Raw genomic sequence first — 16,135 nt, forward strand, 5'->3', positions numbered from 1 at the left:
GGCAGTGAAGTAACAGCTTTGAGAAGAAAAAAAATAATCTTAACGTTCATTGACAATAACAAAAAAACACATATACACATGAGAGATTTCTTGTACTTAAATTGCCATTTTGTTTTTAATTTTGTTAACATGTATTTCTTTGTATTTATGAATAGGAATAGAGAATATATATACATAGAACCAACACTGAGGATGTGTTGCAAATGGTGAGTTCTTATATTTTCTTGTGTAATCACAATTCCCCTCAACTAGTAACTTCATTTAATTTGCAGTATCTCAGAGTTTCCAACCTGACTAGTGTCCACAAGGATACGGGATTCCATCCCTGGCCTCCTTCAGTGGGTTAAGGGTTTGGTGTTGCAGTGAGCTGTGGTGTAGGTCACAGACTCAGCTTGGATCCTGCATTGCTGTGGCTGTGATGTAGGCTGGCAGCTGCAGCTCTGACTTGACCCCTCGCCTGGGAACTTCCATATGCCACAAGTGAAGCCTGAAAAAGCCACACATGTGCACACACACACACACAGACACACACACACACACAATTGCAGTATCTCTACAAATTGATCTCTGAATCTTTTTGTCCCAACTAAGTCAGTTCTAGCAAATCTGAAACTGTATTTTAAGGAATCCTCTTGCTTTAATGCCCACAGCTTAATGCCCTTAATGCTGTCAGGTCCTGAGGGCAGAGACTGTGTGTGGCTCCTCTGCATCTCCCAGAGAAGGTCCTCAACAAGTACTTTTTGAGTGGAACTATCTTAGTTACCTAATGGAAAATGAGAAGAAAGGCATTTCTGGAGTTCCTACTGTGGCACAGTGGGTTAAGAATCTGACTGAGGCACAGGTTCCATCCCTGGCACTGAGCAGTCCCTTAAAGGATCCAGCATCACTGCAGCTGTGGCAGAGTTCGAAGCTGTAGCTCAGATTCAGTCCCTGGCTTGGGAACTTCCATATGCCACAGGTGAGGCTCTAAAAAAGCAAAAAAAAAAAAAAAAGCAAAACAAAAAAGAGAGAGAGTTTTTAAAAATTGCTAATTATTTTGCATTTCAGTAAGTGGTTTGAGGGATGGTTTGTTTTTCTCCTAAATTTTATTCCCCAAAACTTGAATTAGCCTTTTAATTGCCATTCACATTTCTTAATAGCAGTCCTATGCAAGATGGATAAACCTACTCAGGACAAGTATTGAGTTAATCTTCCGCTATGGCAATTAGGAATATTAGGAGAGTTTTATTGGCTATGTCATAGCTTCCCTGTGATACAGAATTGGTAAGACATATGACTATAAAAGTGTGACTCGTTACACATCATAATAGCAATGTTACAGTTAGAACAATGCAAAGAGCTTCTCCTTGAAACAGACCATCATTAGAAGAACCATTACATTCCATGACCCGAAGAGCCTTCTTATCCCTCAAGAAAATGTTAAGTCCTGGTCCAGTCCTAAAACCACACAAAAAGACCCTTCATTTGACTCCTCATTAAACACCCCCCTCAAACGTTTATAAAAATACTAAAATAACATTCTCACGGAAAAAGCAAAGTATGAGTTTAGAAAATGAATATCAGGTACATGTACAGAAGATTTCATTTCACCCGTATATAAGTGGCTCTAGAGAAAGATAGAGAAAACTACCAACTACATAACACACTCTTTGGGGCACCTAACTAGGGGCAGGGGAGGAGGAAATAAATAGTTCATAGGGTAAATCCTCTGTCCCACAGTTTAATCAGAGAGATCCCACAGTGTCACAAGGCAGTAAAATGTCCAGCTATCTTTTCAGATAACTTCCTGAGAGCTGGAGGGTTCTTCAGAGTTTCTCATCTTGCTCTTTCCAAATGCCAACACGATCGCCTTCAAGGTCCTCAGCCTGAAGTCAGCCGTCCTGCAACACAAATCAAAACCTGTTGTACAGCTGGATCTCATTTAACAAAACAAGACTATCCCTAGAAAGCAGTTTATCAGATAATTTCTAGGGGCCATCTCAAATGATTAGTACCTTGCCCTCTTTAAGATTTAGAGGGCATTCAACGAACATGTAATCTACCCAGCACACGATGTACATGTTCGGAAATAAGGCTGTAGTGGTGGTTGTGCAACTCTATGAATACCCTAAAAACCACTGAAGTATATGCTTTAAGTGGTAAAATTTATTTACTTATTTATCTATTGTTTTTTTAGGGCCACACCCACGGCATATGAAAGTTTCCAGACTAGGGGTTCAATAAGAGCTGCAGCTGCCGGCCTACGCCACAGCCATAGCCACACAAGATACGACCCATGTCTTTAATCTACACCACAGCTCAGGGCAATGCCAGATCCTTAACCCAATGAGCAAGGCCAGGGATTGAACCCTGCATTCTCATGAATACTAGTCGTGTTTGTTACCACTGAGCCACAATGGGAACTTCTAAGTGGGTAAATTTTATAGTACATAATAGAGCTGTTTTAAAAGTTGGTGTTATAAGAAAGGAAACACTGGATCAGCAGAAACTTACAATAAACTTCATACAACTGAAGTGATTGTGTGGCATCCTTATTGTCTTCATTGAGGAAGGAACTAGAGGAATTTCGGTTAAAGGTCATTGGCGTTTTTCTCATCACGGGAAGCTATGGAAACTGTGTACTTAGATCTCCTGACAAGTGGACCAGTCCTGAGAATAAAGGGCCCTGGCCTGATCCAATAGGATGTCTGCCTAACTATTCTATTTATGAGAAGGATTCAGTAGGGAAGCAATGGGTGCCTTCCATGACATTGCTTTGAAGGTTAGGAATATGACACCAATTTCCCCAAATCCTCATACTATGGACTACTGACTAATACATTTATCTAAGTCCATCTTGAATAGATTTATATTTTCAGTTTGTTCTAACAAATTCCATATGTTTCCCAATTTGCTCTGGATGATTTGAGCATAATTTTTGTGTGGAAGCGAAGCCTGGCTTATTAGAACTGTGAGGTCCCCTGGTCTCTGCTATTCACCACACCCTCCTCTGTGATGCTCTCAAAAGCCTCTTTTTAATTTTTTTTCTTTTTTGTAGGGACAAGAAGTTTCCAGCTCTCCTTCCTCTGCCTCCTCTGAGTTTACACCCCTGACTTTAGCTTGGAAAACCAAGCTGATAGGTACAGTGTACATGGGATAGTTAAGGGTCCTTAGGACATTATGGCAGCGCACAGACATGGAAACCTACACTGAGTTTTAGAACTCATCAGGTTCAGTTTTATACATGATAAAACCAAGGTCCAAGCAAAAGAAATCATTTGTCCAGAGTCATATAACTAGGCAACGGCAAGACTAAAAGTAGTATGTCTCGATTCCCAATCATTCTGCTTTCAAAACCTCCAGGCTGCCTTGTGAACTCATTATAATGTTCATCTTAACCCCTTTCATCCTCCCTCTTCTGATTTTATTTGTGGTTTGACCAGCACTGACCTCACCGTCCTGTCTAGTCTCACCCATGTCTGCTTCCTCCTGGTCCAGTTCAAATGCAGTGCCTCGGTCAACAACATCCACACCAGCCTGCACCCTGGGCTTCTCATTTTCCCACTTGGCAAAGCCTTTGTCCTTTGTTGCTTTGTCATGGAACTTGGATTTCATTTTGGGGAAGGTGTGGGACCCTGAGTCTCCCCAGCCAGCTTCTGACCACACAGGTTCGGTCTGGGTGGCCTGGCTGGTGGTGGCCCGCTGCAACCGCACGGAGATCTTGCGAGAGGAGCCTGTGACCAGTGTGATGGCTCTGCTGTCCAGGTCTCGGTGTCCAGCAGCAACGCCAGGGAACTCAAACACCTCATCCTGCACTGGAAGAGGAAAGATTACTTTGATTATTGTGTTTATCTGACATCTAACTGCTTCACAGCAAACCACCAAAGTTGGGGCAAAGAACAGGAGTCCGCTGGGCAAGGTCCTAGAGGAAAAGATCAGAGGCGGGATGAAACTGGCTGCTGGCGGACTGCACATCACTGAGACCTGAAAGCAGAGAGGAACACATGAGGTTCAAGGGTTTTTAGCCACTGCTGCTCACCCTGAACCAGACCTTGGTATTTATAATGGCTCTGATCAGTTTCAGAGCCAGAACCCAAACAAGCTGCAGGTGTGGAAGGAGAGCAGCGAGAAATCACAATAGGAAAGAAAGTTGAGAACATTACCTGGGGGCAATGAGGGACTTCCAGGCAGTGACCCATGACTGCTGCCCACGGAGGTCGCCCGGGCAAATCTCCTGCAGGCCAAAACCAGGAGGTCTTTGCACTGCTTGTGACAATTGGCTCCACAGTCTGAAACATCCCAAAAGATCACAGGTGATGAGTGTGAACCACATGTTTTGGGTGCTGACCAGGCTCCCAAGCTGTTAGCTTCCCATCCCTCTCTTATTTTTGTGTTTAATCTCAGAATCTGGCTCAGGATTGTAGGGTGTGTGTAGGGCAGAAAAAGGACCAATGGGACCCTTTTCCCTTCCTGGGGTTCCTAAAGTTCTCTCTTATTCAGCTACTTCTACACAATTCATTGAAGTGCTGGGGAGCAACAGGCAGGGCAGGGGCAACCTGACTTGGAAGTTGCCTTTGCCCAACACTAAATTCAAATTACATGGAACTGGGGTTCTTCCAAAACTGAGATGGATTCCCTACAAAAAGGCTCCCTGAGCCAGTATGAACACGAGAAGCCTCAGCATCTAGTCTCTCTCAGGACCTACTGCTGCCTCTGATCATTTGTATTTTTTATTCTTCGTTTCCCAAAACACTTTTCGGAGCAAGTGATCATATGTCTTGCTTCCTTTCTTGGGGAAGAAACAGAAAACCAGGTGAGCATATGCTCAATAAACATATCCCAGATTTGACTATGGCTTGGAAATGGCATGTGGCACATTCTGTGACCTTCCCGTTAGATGCTTTAGTTAAGAAAATAGATATTAAGCACTACTTGGGATAGAAAATTTTGGCCACTTTGGAAGACAGCAACACAATTATTTCATATGATGAGGGTCCTACATTTCTCTTAGAATCCCTGGTCAGATATGATCATTTTAAAGGGTATATTTCTCTCTCACCATTGACCTTTCTTATTATTTCCAATACCCATTCCCTCCCAATGATCTCATTTAAAATGGTTTTGTAATGATATCATAGATCAAATTGTAATGACATGTACAGTCGATTTTAGTTAGGTTTTTCACTTGATGTGTTTTTAAGAGAAAATATATACACAAAGATGATCCTAGGGGTTGATTTTCATCATACTCATAAAAGTATGTGTGTCTATGCATGTCTAGGGGATAAGGGGGCAGAAGCCAGAATGAAACTAATGACTCATGGCTGGGCAGTAAGATACTGCAGTATCTTTGCTGCTTGAAAGTAAAACTCTATGACTAAGATAATCCAAGTTAGAACTAAAGGGAAGTTCAAGGACGCTCCCTGTTCATGTAAAATGAAGGCCAAATACTGAAAGACGGATAATGAAAAAAGGCATCACAAGGGACCATTATTAATCTGAACGCATTCTGTGATTAAGATGTTCCCTTTTGCAGTTTTATTATATTTTTTCAAGAGTGTTACTATATCCTTAAAAGAATCAGTATAAACAGTCTGCATTTAAATATCCAACAATTTTTAGAACACCAGTAAATTGTACTAGCAATATACTATATAAGTAGCAACGCATCCTATTGCGTTTATCAAATACATTATTTATTCAATTGTTATAAATTTCAATTACATGGCGGAAGTATATGAACAAATTTATTGAAAGGGACACAAGTTTCTCCTCTTATCATCTGTGATTTAGTAGAGAAAAAAATAGCTATGTGAGAGTAGAAAGACATGCATATGTATTACAGAAAAGAACACTTTTTTCCCCCCTTGAAGGGCAAAGCTCTTTTAAACAGTATTTCCATTAGGCTTGCCTGCCTCAGAATTCCCATCTTGACTGTGTGGCGATGATGAGCAAGACATCTCAGAGATAGGGGCTAGATGTGTGGGGGTTGACAGGGGGGGTTGTTTGCTCTTTGTAATAAGTGATAAAATTCCAGCCTGGGCTCTCCCAAACTTCAGGGAGTCCTTTCCTGGACACATTAACTCTTCAGGAGCAAAAGGCCCCAAAGCCCCATGATCTCCACGATGTCAAGAGCTATAACGTTTCTATCAGACAAATAGGATTCCTGCCCCAAATGTCACATTTTAAAATTTTAATAAAATAAATGTTTATTTACCTTTGCATTTGTAGCCTTGCTTGATTATGCCCCAGAGCTGTAACAAAAGACAAAGGAATGTCAGGGAATCTGAGAAGAAATCTGGAAAGAAAACAAGGCCACAGAGAAGGAAGTCCTGGGAAGTGTGATGACTGGCCGAGCACAAACAGGATGTAGCTGCTCCTGACACCCTTCCTGTCAGATAGAAGAAGACTCTCCCAGCCCACTCCAGCTGGAGCAATAACAGGAGTTTTGCTTCCTTTTTCTTTCTGGGAGCCAAGTGGGAGCTGGGATAGGAAACATTTATTGTGCATTTATTGGAATTTGGCATAATAAGCTTTCAGCAAAATTCACAGGGAGACTTTGTCATTCTGCCTTTGGAAGCCCCTAGCTCCCTCTGCCTTCTTTTAAATCACACTACTTGCTCTTGATGCCCCCTACAGGAAACTAAGTGACCCAAGCAGTGTATCCCACTAAAGCATTTGGATTTGGCTAGGTTATTGGTAGAACATAAATGAGGAAAAGATCATGTATTTATTCTCTGCATTTGCTCGGGGTTTGGCCTGTGCAGAGCATGTGGGAGAGGTAGAAGAGGCTCATATTCTGCCAACCAAGGAGGAAGTAGGACATAGGAGGTGACAAATGTCTCAGGAGAAATGTGAGGGCCTACAGTTCAGTGAGGGAGTGTTTGCCCAGGCAGTTCAGGGGTATCACCCTGGCGGTGGTGTCTTTGCCCTCCAACCCACTGTAATCTCCGTGACAAGGGGCCTTCCCGTGTTCTTTCTCAGGCCTCGCACAGCACTGGCTTGTGGGAACCAGGGACACCAGGAACATGCAGTACTGATGAATTAAATGGGCTTAGTTCACGCTGGAGAAGCTCTATTCTTAACCTTTTAGTGGTAGGTTAAGCGGCTGACAGAACACACACACACAAACACACACACACACACACACACACACACGCACACCCCCACCCCCACCCCCACCAACAAAACTAATACAATGATTTTGAAAGAAACAGCCCTGGCGGCGACTGGGATTGCTGAGGGTGTCATCCACAACATGTTATAAGAGGAAAAATGCCCTGAGTGTGGGCTTCATGATCACAGGAAAAGAGTAAGTAGCTGCCAATGTGAAGTGATTCAAGGCATGAGGAAGCTTGCTCCTTACTCTCCTTCTGACAAGGCAATTCCACCAGTGGAGCGTGAGTCCTTTGAGTCTTCAAAGTTATTTGGCCCTTCAGAATACATTATTAAGATGCAAACGTCTCCTGGGACAGGGCAACATTGTGTCTTGGAGACAGGAAGGATTATTAAGGCAGCTAACTGGAAGCAAAGGCTTCAGGTGCTTAGGATGACTAGCAGAGGGATGGGAGGGGTCAGTGCAGAAAAGGGATGTGGGTGGGTAGGACGATCCCATCTGTCCGAGCTTTAAGGATCTTTATGATAACCTAGTTTGCTTCCCTTTTATAATAGGTGAGTGTGATGATCCAGGAAATTAAATAAGTTGCAAGGTCCTACATCTGGGAAACTTCGTAGTGATGAGAAATTGTTTCCTCAGAGCCCTTGGCAATAGTGACAACAAAAATAATGATGAGAGCTAACATTTAATGAGCTCTTGCTTGCTCTGTGAAAGGCACTGTTTTAAGCTATGTGTAACAACTTATTTAATGTTCACAATATCCTTATGAGATAGGTCATCATTATTTTCTCACTTTTACAGATGAGGAGACTGAGCTACAGAGAGGTGAAGTCACTTCGCAAGAACTAGTAAGTAAGCCCGTAAGAAGGGAAAGAAGAATGTGAACAATGTGTCACTTGAGGGAAAGACGGGAAGCAGGAAGCCATGGCTCCTGGGTGTTTTGTGTGTGCTTAGACCAAAGCCACTGATCTCGGACAAGAAAGGATAAGATTTATAATATCCAGCTATGGCACGTTATTAGCATAGATGCAGGAACTGCTGAAAAAGATACAAACATGAGTCTCATGAGTAGGGCATGTCAGGGCCTTGCATGCTAAAGCTCACTTAAGAACCAGGAGACAACACAAGGCAGGAAGAGGCTCTGGGTCAGTGTGCCAGCCAAAGACAGCAGAGGGTACTTCCTACAGTTCTTTGACTTTGAAAACTCAGGCTGCTATAAGATTTGGAATGATTGTTTGTGGTGTAAGGGGCACTGGACTGGGAGTCAAGAGACCAGAATGAGTCATGATTCTGCTGATAATGATCCATGTGACCTCAGAGAAATCACTTAACTTCTCCAGACCTTGAAATAAAGGAATTAGCAAAACTCTTTCAGTTCTGGAATTCTAATTCGAAAATCAGTGAATTTCAAGTAGTGCCTCTTTGTCTTCCTTACCCTTAAAATGGAATTTATTTCTAAAGCAGGTGGTGCAGGCACTGAAAAATAGTCCTTCCAGTCCCACACAATTCCTTTCAGTGACCCATTTAGAACATTACATTTATAAGCCTCTTTGAAAATCATTAAGCTTTTAGGAGTTCTCTCGTGGCTCAGAGGTTAGAGAACCCAACTAGCATCCATGAGGACACAGGTTCGATCCCTGGCCTAGCTCAGCAGGTTAAGAATCCGGTGTTGCCCATGAGCTGTGGTATAGGTCGCAGACACAGCTTGGATCTCGCGTCGCTGTGGCTGTGGTGTAGGCCGGCAGCTCTGATTGGACCCCTAGCCTGGGAACCTCCATATGCTAGGGGTGTGGCCCTAAAAAAAAAAAAAAAGAAAATCAATAAGCTTTTAAAAAAATGTGTGTGAGTAAAGATCAAATCAAATTACAGCAATGAAATTAAGTATATTTTGAAAAATAAAAAAGGTTATTAAAACTTTAAATGAGTTAACTCCAGAAGTATCAAGGAACACTAAAAAAAGAAAGTTGATATATTTTTTTTTGCCTGTGATCACAGCCTGCAAAAGTTTCCAGGACCAGGGATCCAACCTGAGTCAGAGCAGTGACCCAAACCACAGCAGTGACAACATCAGATCCTTAACCAGCTGAGCCACCAGGGAACTCCTAAAAAAAGGAAGATCTACTCTGAGCTCTGTGGCATGCAGCATGTCTGATATCTTTTAATCATCGCAATAAATGGCAGTTAAATCTTAACCCCTCTTACAGATAGGGAAGCAGAGACTCAAAGATGATCAATAACTTGGTCAAGGACACAGAGATAATAAGGGGCAGCACTGAGGTTTGAAGTCAGAATTCCAGACTCCAAATACTGAGCCCAGTTGCATCAAGAACCTAGCACCAGCAAGTCTGCTCTGAGGAGTTGGGGAGGAGAGTATGGACGCTCCCAAGAAAGCATACCTTGCTCTTCTATGAACCAGTGCCTCCCTGAAGGGGAGAGACATCCAGAAGGACTGGAAAGCAGAGATAGGACCTTGAGATCTGATAAGGACCAGAGGGTCAGATGTCTCAACCTGACTTTTGGCAGAGCCAAGTCATGACCAGACAGAGTCCCTGGGCCCCACTCTGCAGAAGAGAGCACACATGACTCCATCCCATGTGAGCATTTTTCAGGTCTAGATACCGGCAAAAATTCCCACCAGAAGAGAGAAACATGAAAACGGAGACCTATTTGTTCTATCTTGAAGAGTCAGGTGATATAATCACAGTGGCATAGCTAGCAGGAGAACCTCTTCTTGCTTGGAGTGAGTGAAGAGAGCTTCTCAGGCTGGCCTTGCCCCTTGACCACAGCAGCTGCTGTGACCACCTGGGGCCATCTTTGAGGTAACCACTGCTTCTTCTTTGCCTGTTCTCAGAGGGACACACAACTCCTGCCCTTGTGCTCCCCAAAGTCAGTTACTCAAGAATTAAAGGGGAAAAGATACTCAACATTGCTAATAATTAAAGAAATGCAAATCAAAACTACAATGAGGTACTGTCTCACACCCGTCGGAATGGCTGTCATCAAAACGCCTACAAATAATACATGCTGGAGAGGATGTAGAGAAAAAGGAAAGCTCCTACACTGTTGGTGGGAATTAAATTTGTACAGCCACAGTGGAGAATGGTATGGAGGTTCCTTAAAAATTTAAAATAGAGCTGTCATATGATCTTGCAATCCTACTCCTGGGTGTATATCCAGAGAGAAACATAATTCAAAAAGATACATGCACTCCAGGGTTTGCAGCAGCACTATTTACAAGAGCCAAGACATGGAAGCAACCTAAATGTTTGTCAACAGATAAATTGATAAAGAAGATGTAGGACATATATACTACAATGGAATATTATTCAGCCATTAAAAAAACAACCAAATAATGCCATTTGCAGCAACATGGATGGACCTAGAGAAATGATCATACTAGGTGAAGTCAGCCAGACAAAGAAAGACAAATAAACTTATTTCCAAGACAGAAATAGACTCACAGACACAGAAAACAAACTCATGGTTACTAAAGGGGAGTGGGGAGTGGGATAAATCAGAAGGTTGGGATTAAAATATACACACTACTATATATAAAATAGATAACCAGCAAAGATCTACTCTACAGCACAGGGACCTATACTTCATATCTTGTAATAGTCTATAACTGAAGTGAATATTTTAAAATGTAATATATAAAAAAGAATGAGAGGGAAAAATGCAATTTAATGGGACATATATGACATAAGCTGTGAATTCAGTATGGGTCCACAGTGAGACAGGACTGCCAAATGAGGCTAACGTAACCAAGCTGACATCTAGACACAGGCCACTCACCTGGCTGCTGGGCTACCCTCAGCTAAAGTACTACATTTTCCATCTTATATAACTTGGATTTCAACTAGGAGATGTTCAGAGCTCAAGGGTCTTTGTTTACTACCAGGGCCAAACCTGGTCTTAGTTGTCAAAGAATCATCAATTGTGGGAAGTGAAGTATACAAACTTTATTTGTTGCAATAGTGTAGGTAGAGTCAGAAATCCACATTTGAGTCCCGGCTCTAGTCATTATTGGCTGTACAGTCCTGAGAAACTTGGATTATTCTCTCTGGACCTACCTTCATATGCAAACGAGGAGAGTAAAATGCCCACCTCATGGGCTAGTCATGAGGGTTAACTACGTTAAGGTGTCTGGAGGTACTTGAAGTAATCAAGTACTGTCAAGTGCTGAATAGATGTTTATTATTATAACCATCCTCTCTCTTTTTCCTCCCTTTTTCTTTTTATGGCCACACCTGTGGCATATGGAAGTTCCTGGGTTAGGGGTTGAATCGGAGCTGCAGTACCGGATCCAAGCTGCATCTGTGACCTACACTGCAGCTTGCAGCAATGCCAGATCCTTAACCCACTGAGTGAGGCCAGGGATAGAACCTGCATCCTCATGGAGACTACATAAGGTCCTTAACCCGCTGAGCCACAATGGGAACTCCTATAATCATCTTCTCTTTGAAGGGTTTTTTTCCTTTCCTTGAGCCATGCCAGAATAGATTTTGAATGACTGACATTATATAAAACAAGAACTGGGAGGAACTGGCTAAGATAAATACTCTGCTTCATTGCACCCACTTAGTGGTGAATGCCAGGACTCACTGGGCAGAACCCTTCTCTGGCAGGTATTAACAGACAAACTGCTCTCTTGAGTTAATAGGCCTCACTAATCTTCCCTAGCTTCCTCAGCCCTACATTCCCAGAAAGAACACAGCTGAACCCAGAGACCTTGCATTTGTTTTAACTGATTGTTTAACTTCAGGGAGCCATTATGTTTTATTTCTAATCCAAGGCGGACGATGGACTCAGTATATCATTTTCCTACATTCTCAGACTACTGCACAAATGGCTACATACAGGAGAAAACACTGGAAAACAGACTTACAAATCCTGCACAGTGTTCACAGAAGGTTGGCTTGAGATAGGTCATCTCCTGAAAATTATGGACAAATCCAGGTCCCATTTTACAGTGTAGTTGGGACTTAGCTCTCAGGAAGTAAGCCATCATTTCGTCTTTACTAATGAGGCCATCCCTGTGAAGAGAAGGGAGGAAGCTTTGAGTACCATGTTGCTAAGTAGTTGCCACACTTAAATCACTCACCTCAAACCTTTGTGGCCAAAAGCAGGTAGGAAATGTCCATTTTCCTATCACATATAAAGGAAAGGACGGAAAAGGACAGCTTTCAGTGTCAAAGGCTTCCCCTGTAAGCAGAATGTGTGTGTGTGGGGGGGGGCTTGTGCACTGCAGCACAGAAAATCTTCTTCATTACCTACATACCAAAAGGACATCTCCTTTCTAGCTTTGCTCAAAATAGGGTTTGCAAGAATCAGCTTTCTGGAGAAAGACAGAAAACTGTGACAACTGGACACCTCCCCCCGCCCAATTCTTCAAACCCACTCCAAACGTGTTCTCCTTTGTGGACAAGGCTGATTTGGCATGAAACGGCCTTGTTTTCTCTGCCCCAAAAGTCCACCCTTAGGGAGGTCTGAACCTAGTCCCCTTCTCACAAACCGGACACCTCCCCCTGCCCAATTCTCAAGTTCAAGTGCACTTAGTCTGATGTCATCCAGACCACTAGCATTGGTAATTGTTTCACTTATATTTTATTGGCTCACAGACCATTCTCTGATTCTTCCAGATCTTCTCCATGTAGAACCTCTGATTCTACCTACCACCACACATCCTGACTTGTTTAGTAAAAAAACATCAACTCCACGTGATATAGGTGAGCTTCATGTGGCCTTCTCTCCACATCAGCCTTTGTTGGAGACCACAACCTTCCATGCCAGTTCAGAATTCCTTTATATCTCATCTGTCCTCTCTTGGGGACATTCTTCCATCCCACACTCTCTGACCGCTTTAGGACACTGCTCCTTCTGGGTTCTGCTCCATCTTGTCACCCACTCTTTCCTATACTCAGGACTTGCCCTCCTTAAAAATGTCTTTCTCAATCCTGCTGCCATTCCCAACCCTTGTCTTTTCTCTTTCTTCTCTTACTCCCCAAATCTTCAACAAGATGTTTCTTCCATTTCCTTTGATTACTCTTTACTCCATACAATCAGGTTTATAACCCCACCATGCTACTGAAACTGTCTAACGAGTACTCTTGTACTCATAGTGACACCCTCAGTGGGTGATAAATTTATTTCCTTGGCAAAATTTTTTAATTATTATTTTTTTAATGATTGAGGTTTTAGCCTCTAAAGTTATTTAATTTCTCAGGAATCATTTGAAGCTGAAGAGAAATTTATTTTTTCTTTGTTTCACAAGATAATCTTTGAAATAGCAAAGAAAAAACAAAAAACAAAAAACCATGGACACTCCCTGGCTATCTGCAGCCATCACCTGCTCTCTGGAAGACCATAAGTAATCTGAAAAAAAAAACCTTACTGTATGAGTTTTAAGATTTCTCTCAGGTCCACTGATGCTGAGGACTCTACCATGCTAGATCTAACTACATATAGCCTCTATTCTTTTTTGATGGAGATTTTGGGGTTGATGAATTAAGTATGCAATAGTGGTAATATGGGAAATGGAGAACTGGGCTAATTTGCAAATCAGCCCTTATACTCAACATTGATGATATGGTCTGCCCTGTGATCCCATCCAACCAGTCATCATTCCTGGACACCAAGAAAAAAAATCAGCAAAAATTTGACTTGGATTGAAGATGTCCAGATACAAGTTAAAAGTTTCCCTGCTCTCCTCTGATAGTAATTTTCTGCTTCAGGACAGTTGTATTACAACATAACAAAATTAAACTTACTGATCTTTGTCCAGCACACAAAAGGAATCCAAGAAGGGAAAATTGGCAGCTATACTTTCAAAGTCCTCTTGGGAGATGTACCCATCATGGTCATGGTCATAGTTTCTAAACACAGACTGCAAAGAAAAGACATGTTTATCGAATGACTGTATATGTCAGCCTCTAAACTCTTTATTTGGAAAGCAATAACTAGCATACCATTCTTTGGAATCTAGTGGGAAATAACAAATTTGAGAAGTTATGGTATAATGAGATAAGTGCAATGCTGAGGATAAAGACAGAGTGCTATATGGGGAGTTGGGAGAGAGATTTAAAAAGGTTTCCTGGAGAAAACAAGGTTTAAACTGAGACCTCAGGATTGAGTAGGAGTGAGGCATGAAATGCTAAATTGGTGAATTCACAAATACCAATATCATGACAATGGAAAATGAAACTTTAAAATATTAAATTGTCTCAGGAGTTCCCATCATGGCTCAGTGGTTAACGAATCCGACTAGGAACCATGAGGTTGCAGGTTCGATCCATGGCCTTGCTCAGTGGGTTAAGGATCCGGTGTTGCCATGAGCTGTGGTGTAGTTCACAGACGCGGCTCGGATCCCGCGTTGCTATGGCTCTGGCGTAGGCTGGCAGCTACAGCTCCGATTAGACCACTAGCCTGGGAACCTCCATATGCCGCGGGTATGGCCCTAGAAAAGACAAAAAAAGACAAAATAAATAAATAAAATATTAAGTTATCTCAAAAATCAAAGCATACATTTAATGCAATTCCAATCAAAATCCCGTGGGAATTTGTTTTAAATGAACAAATTGATTCTAAAGTTCCAGTAGAAGAGTACATGTTGAGAGCAGTCCACAATTTTATAGGATGGGAAGTAAAGACCTTAGGCAAAGGACAGAAAAGCAAGAACAAACAACTTGGACTAAAAAACTTTTGCACAGGGAGGTAAACTATCAACAAAATGAAAAGACCACCTACTGAATAAAAGATATTGGCAGAGAATATACAAATAATTCATATAACTCAACATGAAAGAAAACAAACAACCAGATTTAAAAAGAGGCAGAGGATCTAAATATACACTTTTTTTTCCAAAGATGTATACATACAGATGGCCAACAGGCACAAGAAACGATGCTCAGCATCACTCATCTCAGGAAAATGCAAATCAAAACCACAATGAGATACCACTTCACACCTGTCAGAATAGTTATCATCAAAAAGACAACAAATAACAAGTGTTGGTGTGAATATGGAGAAAAGGAAACACCTTTGTAGTGTTGTACTAGGACTATAAATTGGTGCTGCCACTATGGAAAACAGTATGGAGGTTTCTCAAAAGACTAAACAGAACTAACATACAATCCATCAATTCTACTTCTAGGTATTTTTTTCCAAGGAAAACAAAAATGCTAATTTGAGAAGTCATATGCACCTCTATACTCATTGCAGCATTATTTTAGCCAGGATATGGAGGCAACCTAAGTGGTCATTAATAGACGAATGGATAAAGAAGTTGTGGTATACAAATAAAACGGAGGAGGTCCCATTGTGGCTCAGTGGTAATTAACCTGACTAATATCCATGAGGATGTGGGCTCAATCCCTGGTCTCACTCAGTGGGTTAAGAATCCAGCATTGCCCTGCACTTTGGTGTAGGTCGAAGACTTAGCTCCAATCCTACATTGCTGTGGCTGTGGCACAGACCGGCAGCTGCAGCTCTGATTCGACCCCTAGCCTGGGAACTTCCCTACACTGAATGTGCGGATCTAAAAAAAAAAAAAAAAAAAAAAAAAAGAATGCGATTCGTCCATTAAAAAAGAATGAAATCTTGCCATTTTTGACAACATGGTTGGGTATTATGTTACGTGAAATAAGTAAGGCAGAGAAAGACAAATAGCATATGATTTCACTTATATGTGGAATCTAAAAAACAAATGAACAAACAAACCAAAACAGAAATAGACTCATAGAACAAACAGATGGTTGCTGGAGATGAGGGAAGTAGGAGGGTGAATGATTAGGTGAGGGAAATTAAGAGGCGCAAACTTCCAGTTATAGAATAAATGCATCATAGGATGAAAAGTATGGCATGGAAATAGAGTCAATAACATGTTACTATCATTGTATGATGACAGATGGTATCTTACTGTGATGATCACTTTGTAATGTATATAAACATCGAACCACTGCACCTAGAGGATCACCTAGAATACCTAAAAGATCAATTATACTTCAATTAAAAAAATTAGGAGTAATGAGAGAGAATGTG

At 41.8% G+C, this 16,135-nt stretch overlaps 1 protein-coding gene across 4 annotated transcripts in view; it reads right to left on the reverse strand.

The window, feature by feature from the left end:
* Positions 1–1,179: 1,179 nt before the first annotated feature.
* Positions 1,180–16,135, reverse strand: part of RASGRP3 (RAS guanyl releasing protein 3) — a 114,164-nt gene continuing 99,208 nt past the window's right edge. For 3 of the 4 annotated variants that reach the window (XM_047782298.1, XM_047782299.1, XM_047782296.1), the window contains exons 13-18: positions 13,867–13,982; positions 11,985–12,132; positions 6,197–6,233; positions 4,143–4,268; positions 3,430–3,794; positions 1,180–1,880 (exon numbers count right to left, since the gene is read on the reverse strand). In XM_047782298.1, the coding sequence (XP_047638254.1) occupies positions 1,872–1,880; positions 3,430–3,794; positions 4,143–4,268; positions 6,197–6,233; positions 11,985–12,132; positions 13,867–13,982 (801 nt within the window). In that variant the 3' untranslated portion in view covers positions 1,180–1,871. The remainder of the gene's footprint in view (positions 1,881–3,429; positions 3,795–4,142; positions 4,269–6,196; positions 6,234–11,984; positions 12,133–13,866; positions 13,983–16,135) is intronic. The other variant, XM_047782300.1, reaches the window with a different exon arrangement.

The sequence above is a fragment of the Phacochoerus africanus genome, chromosome 5 (genome assembly GCF_016906955.1).
Source record: "Phacochoerus africanus isolate WHEZ1 chromosome 5, ROS_Pafr_v1, whole genome shotgun sequence".
NCBI classification, from domain to species: Eukaryota; Metazoa; Chordata; class Mammalia; order Artiodactyla; family Suidae; genus Phacochoerus; species Phacochoerus africanus.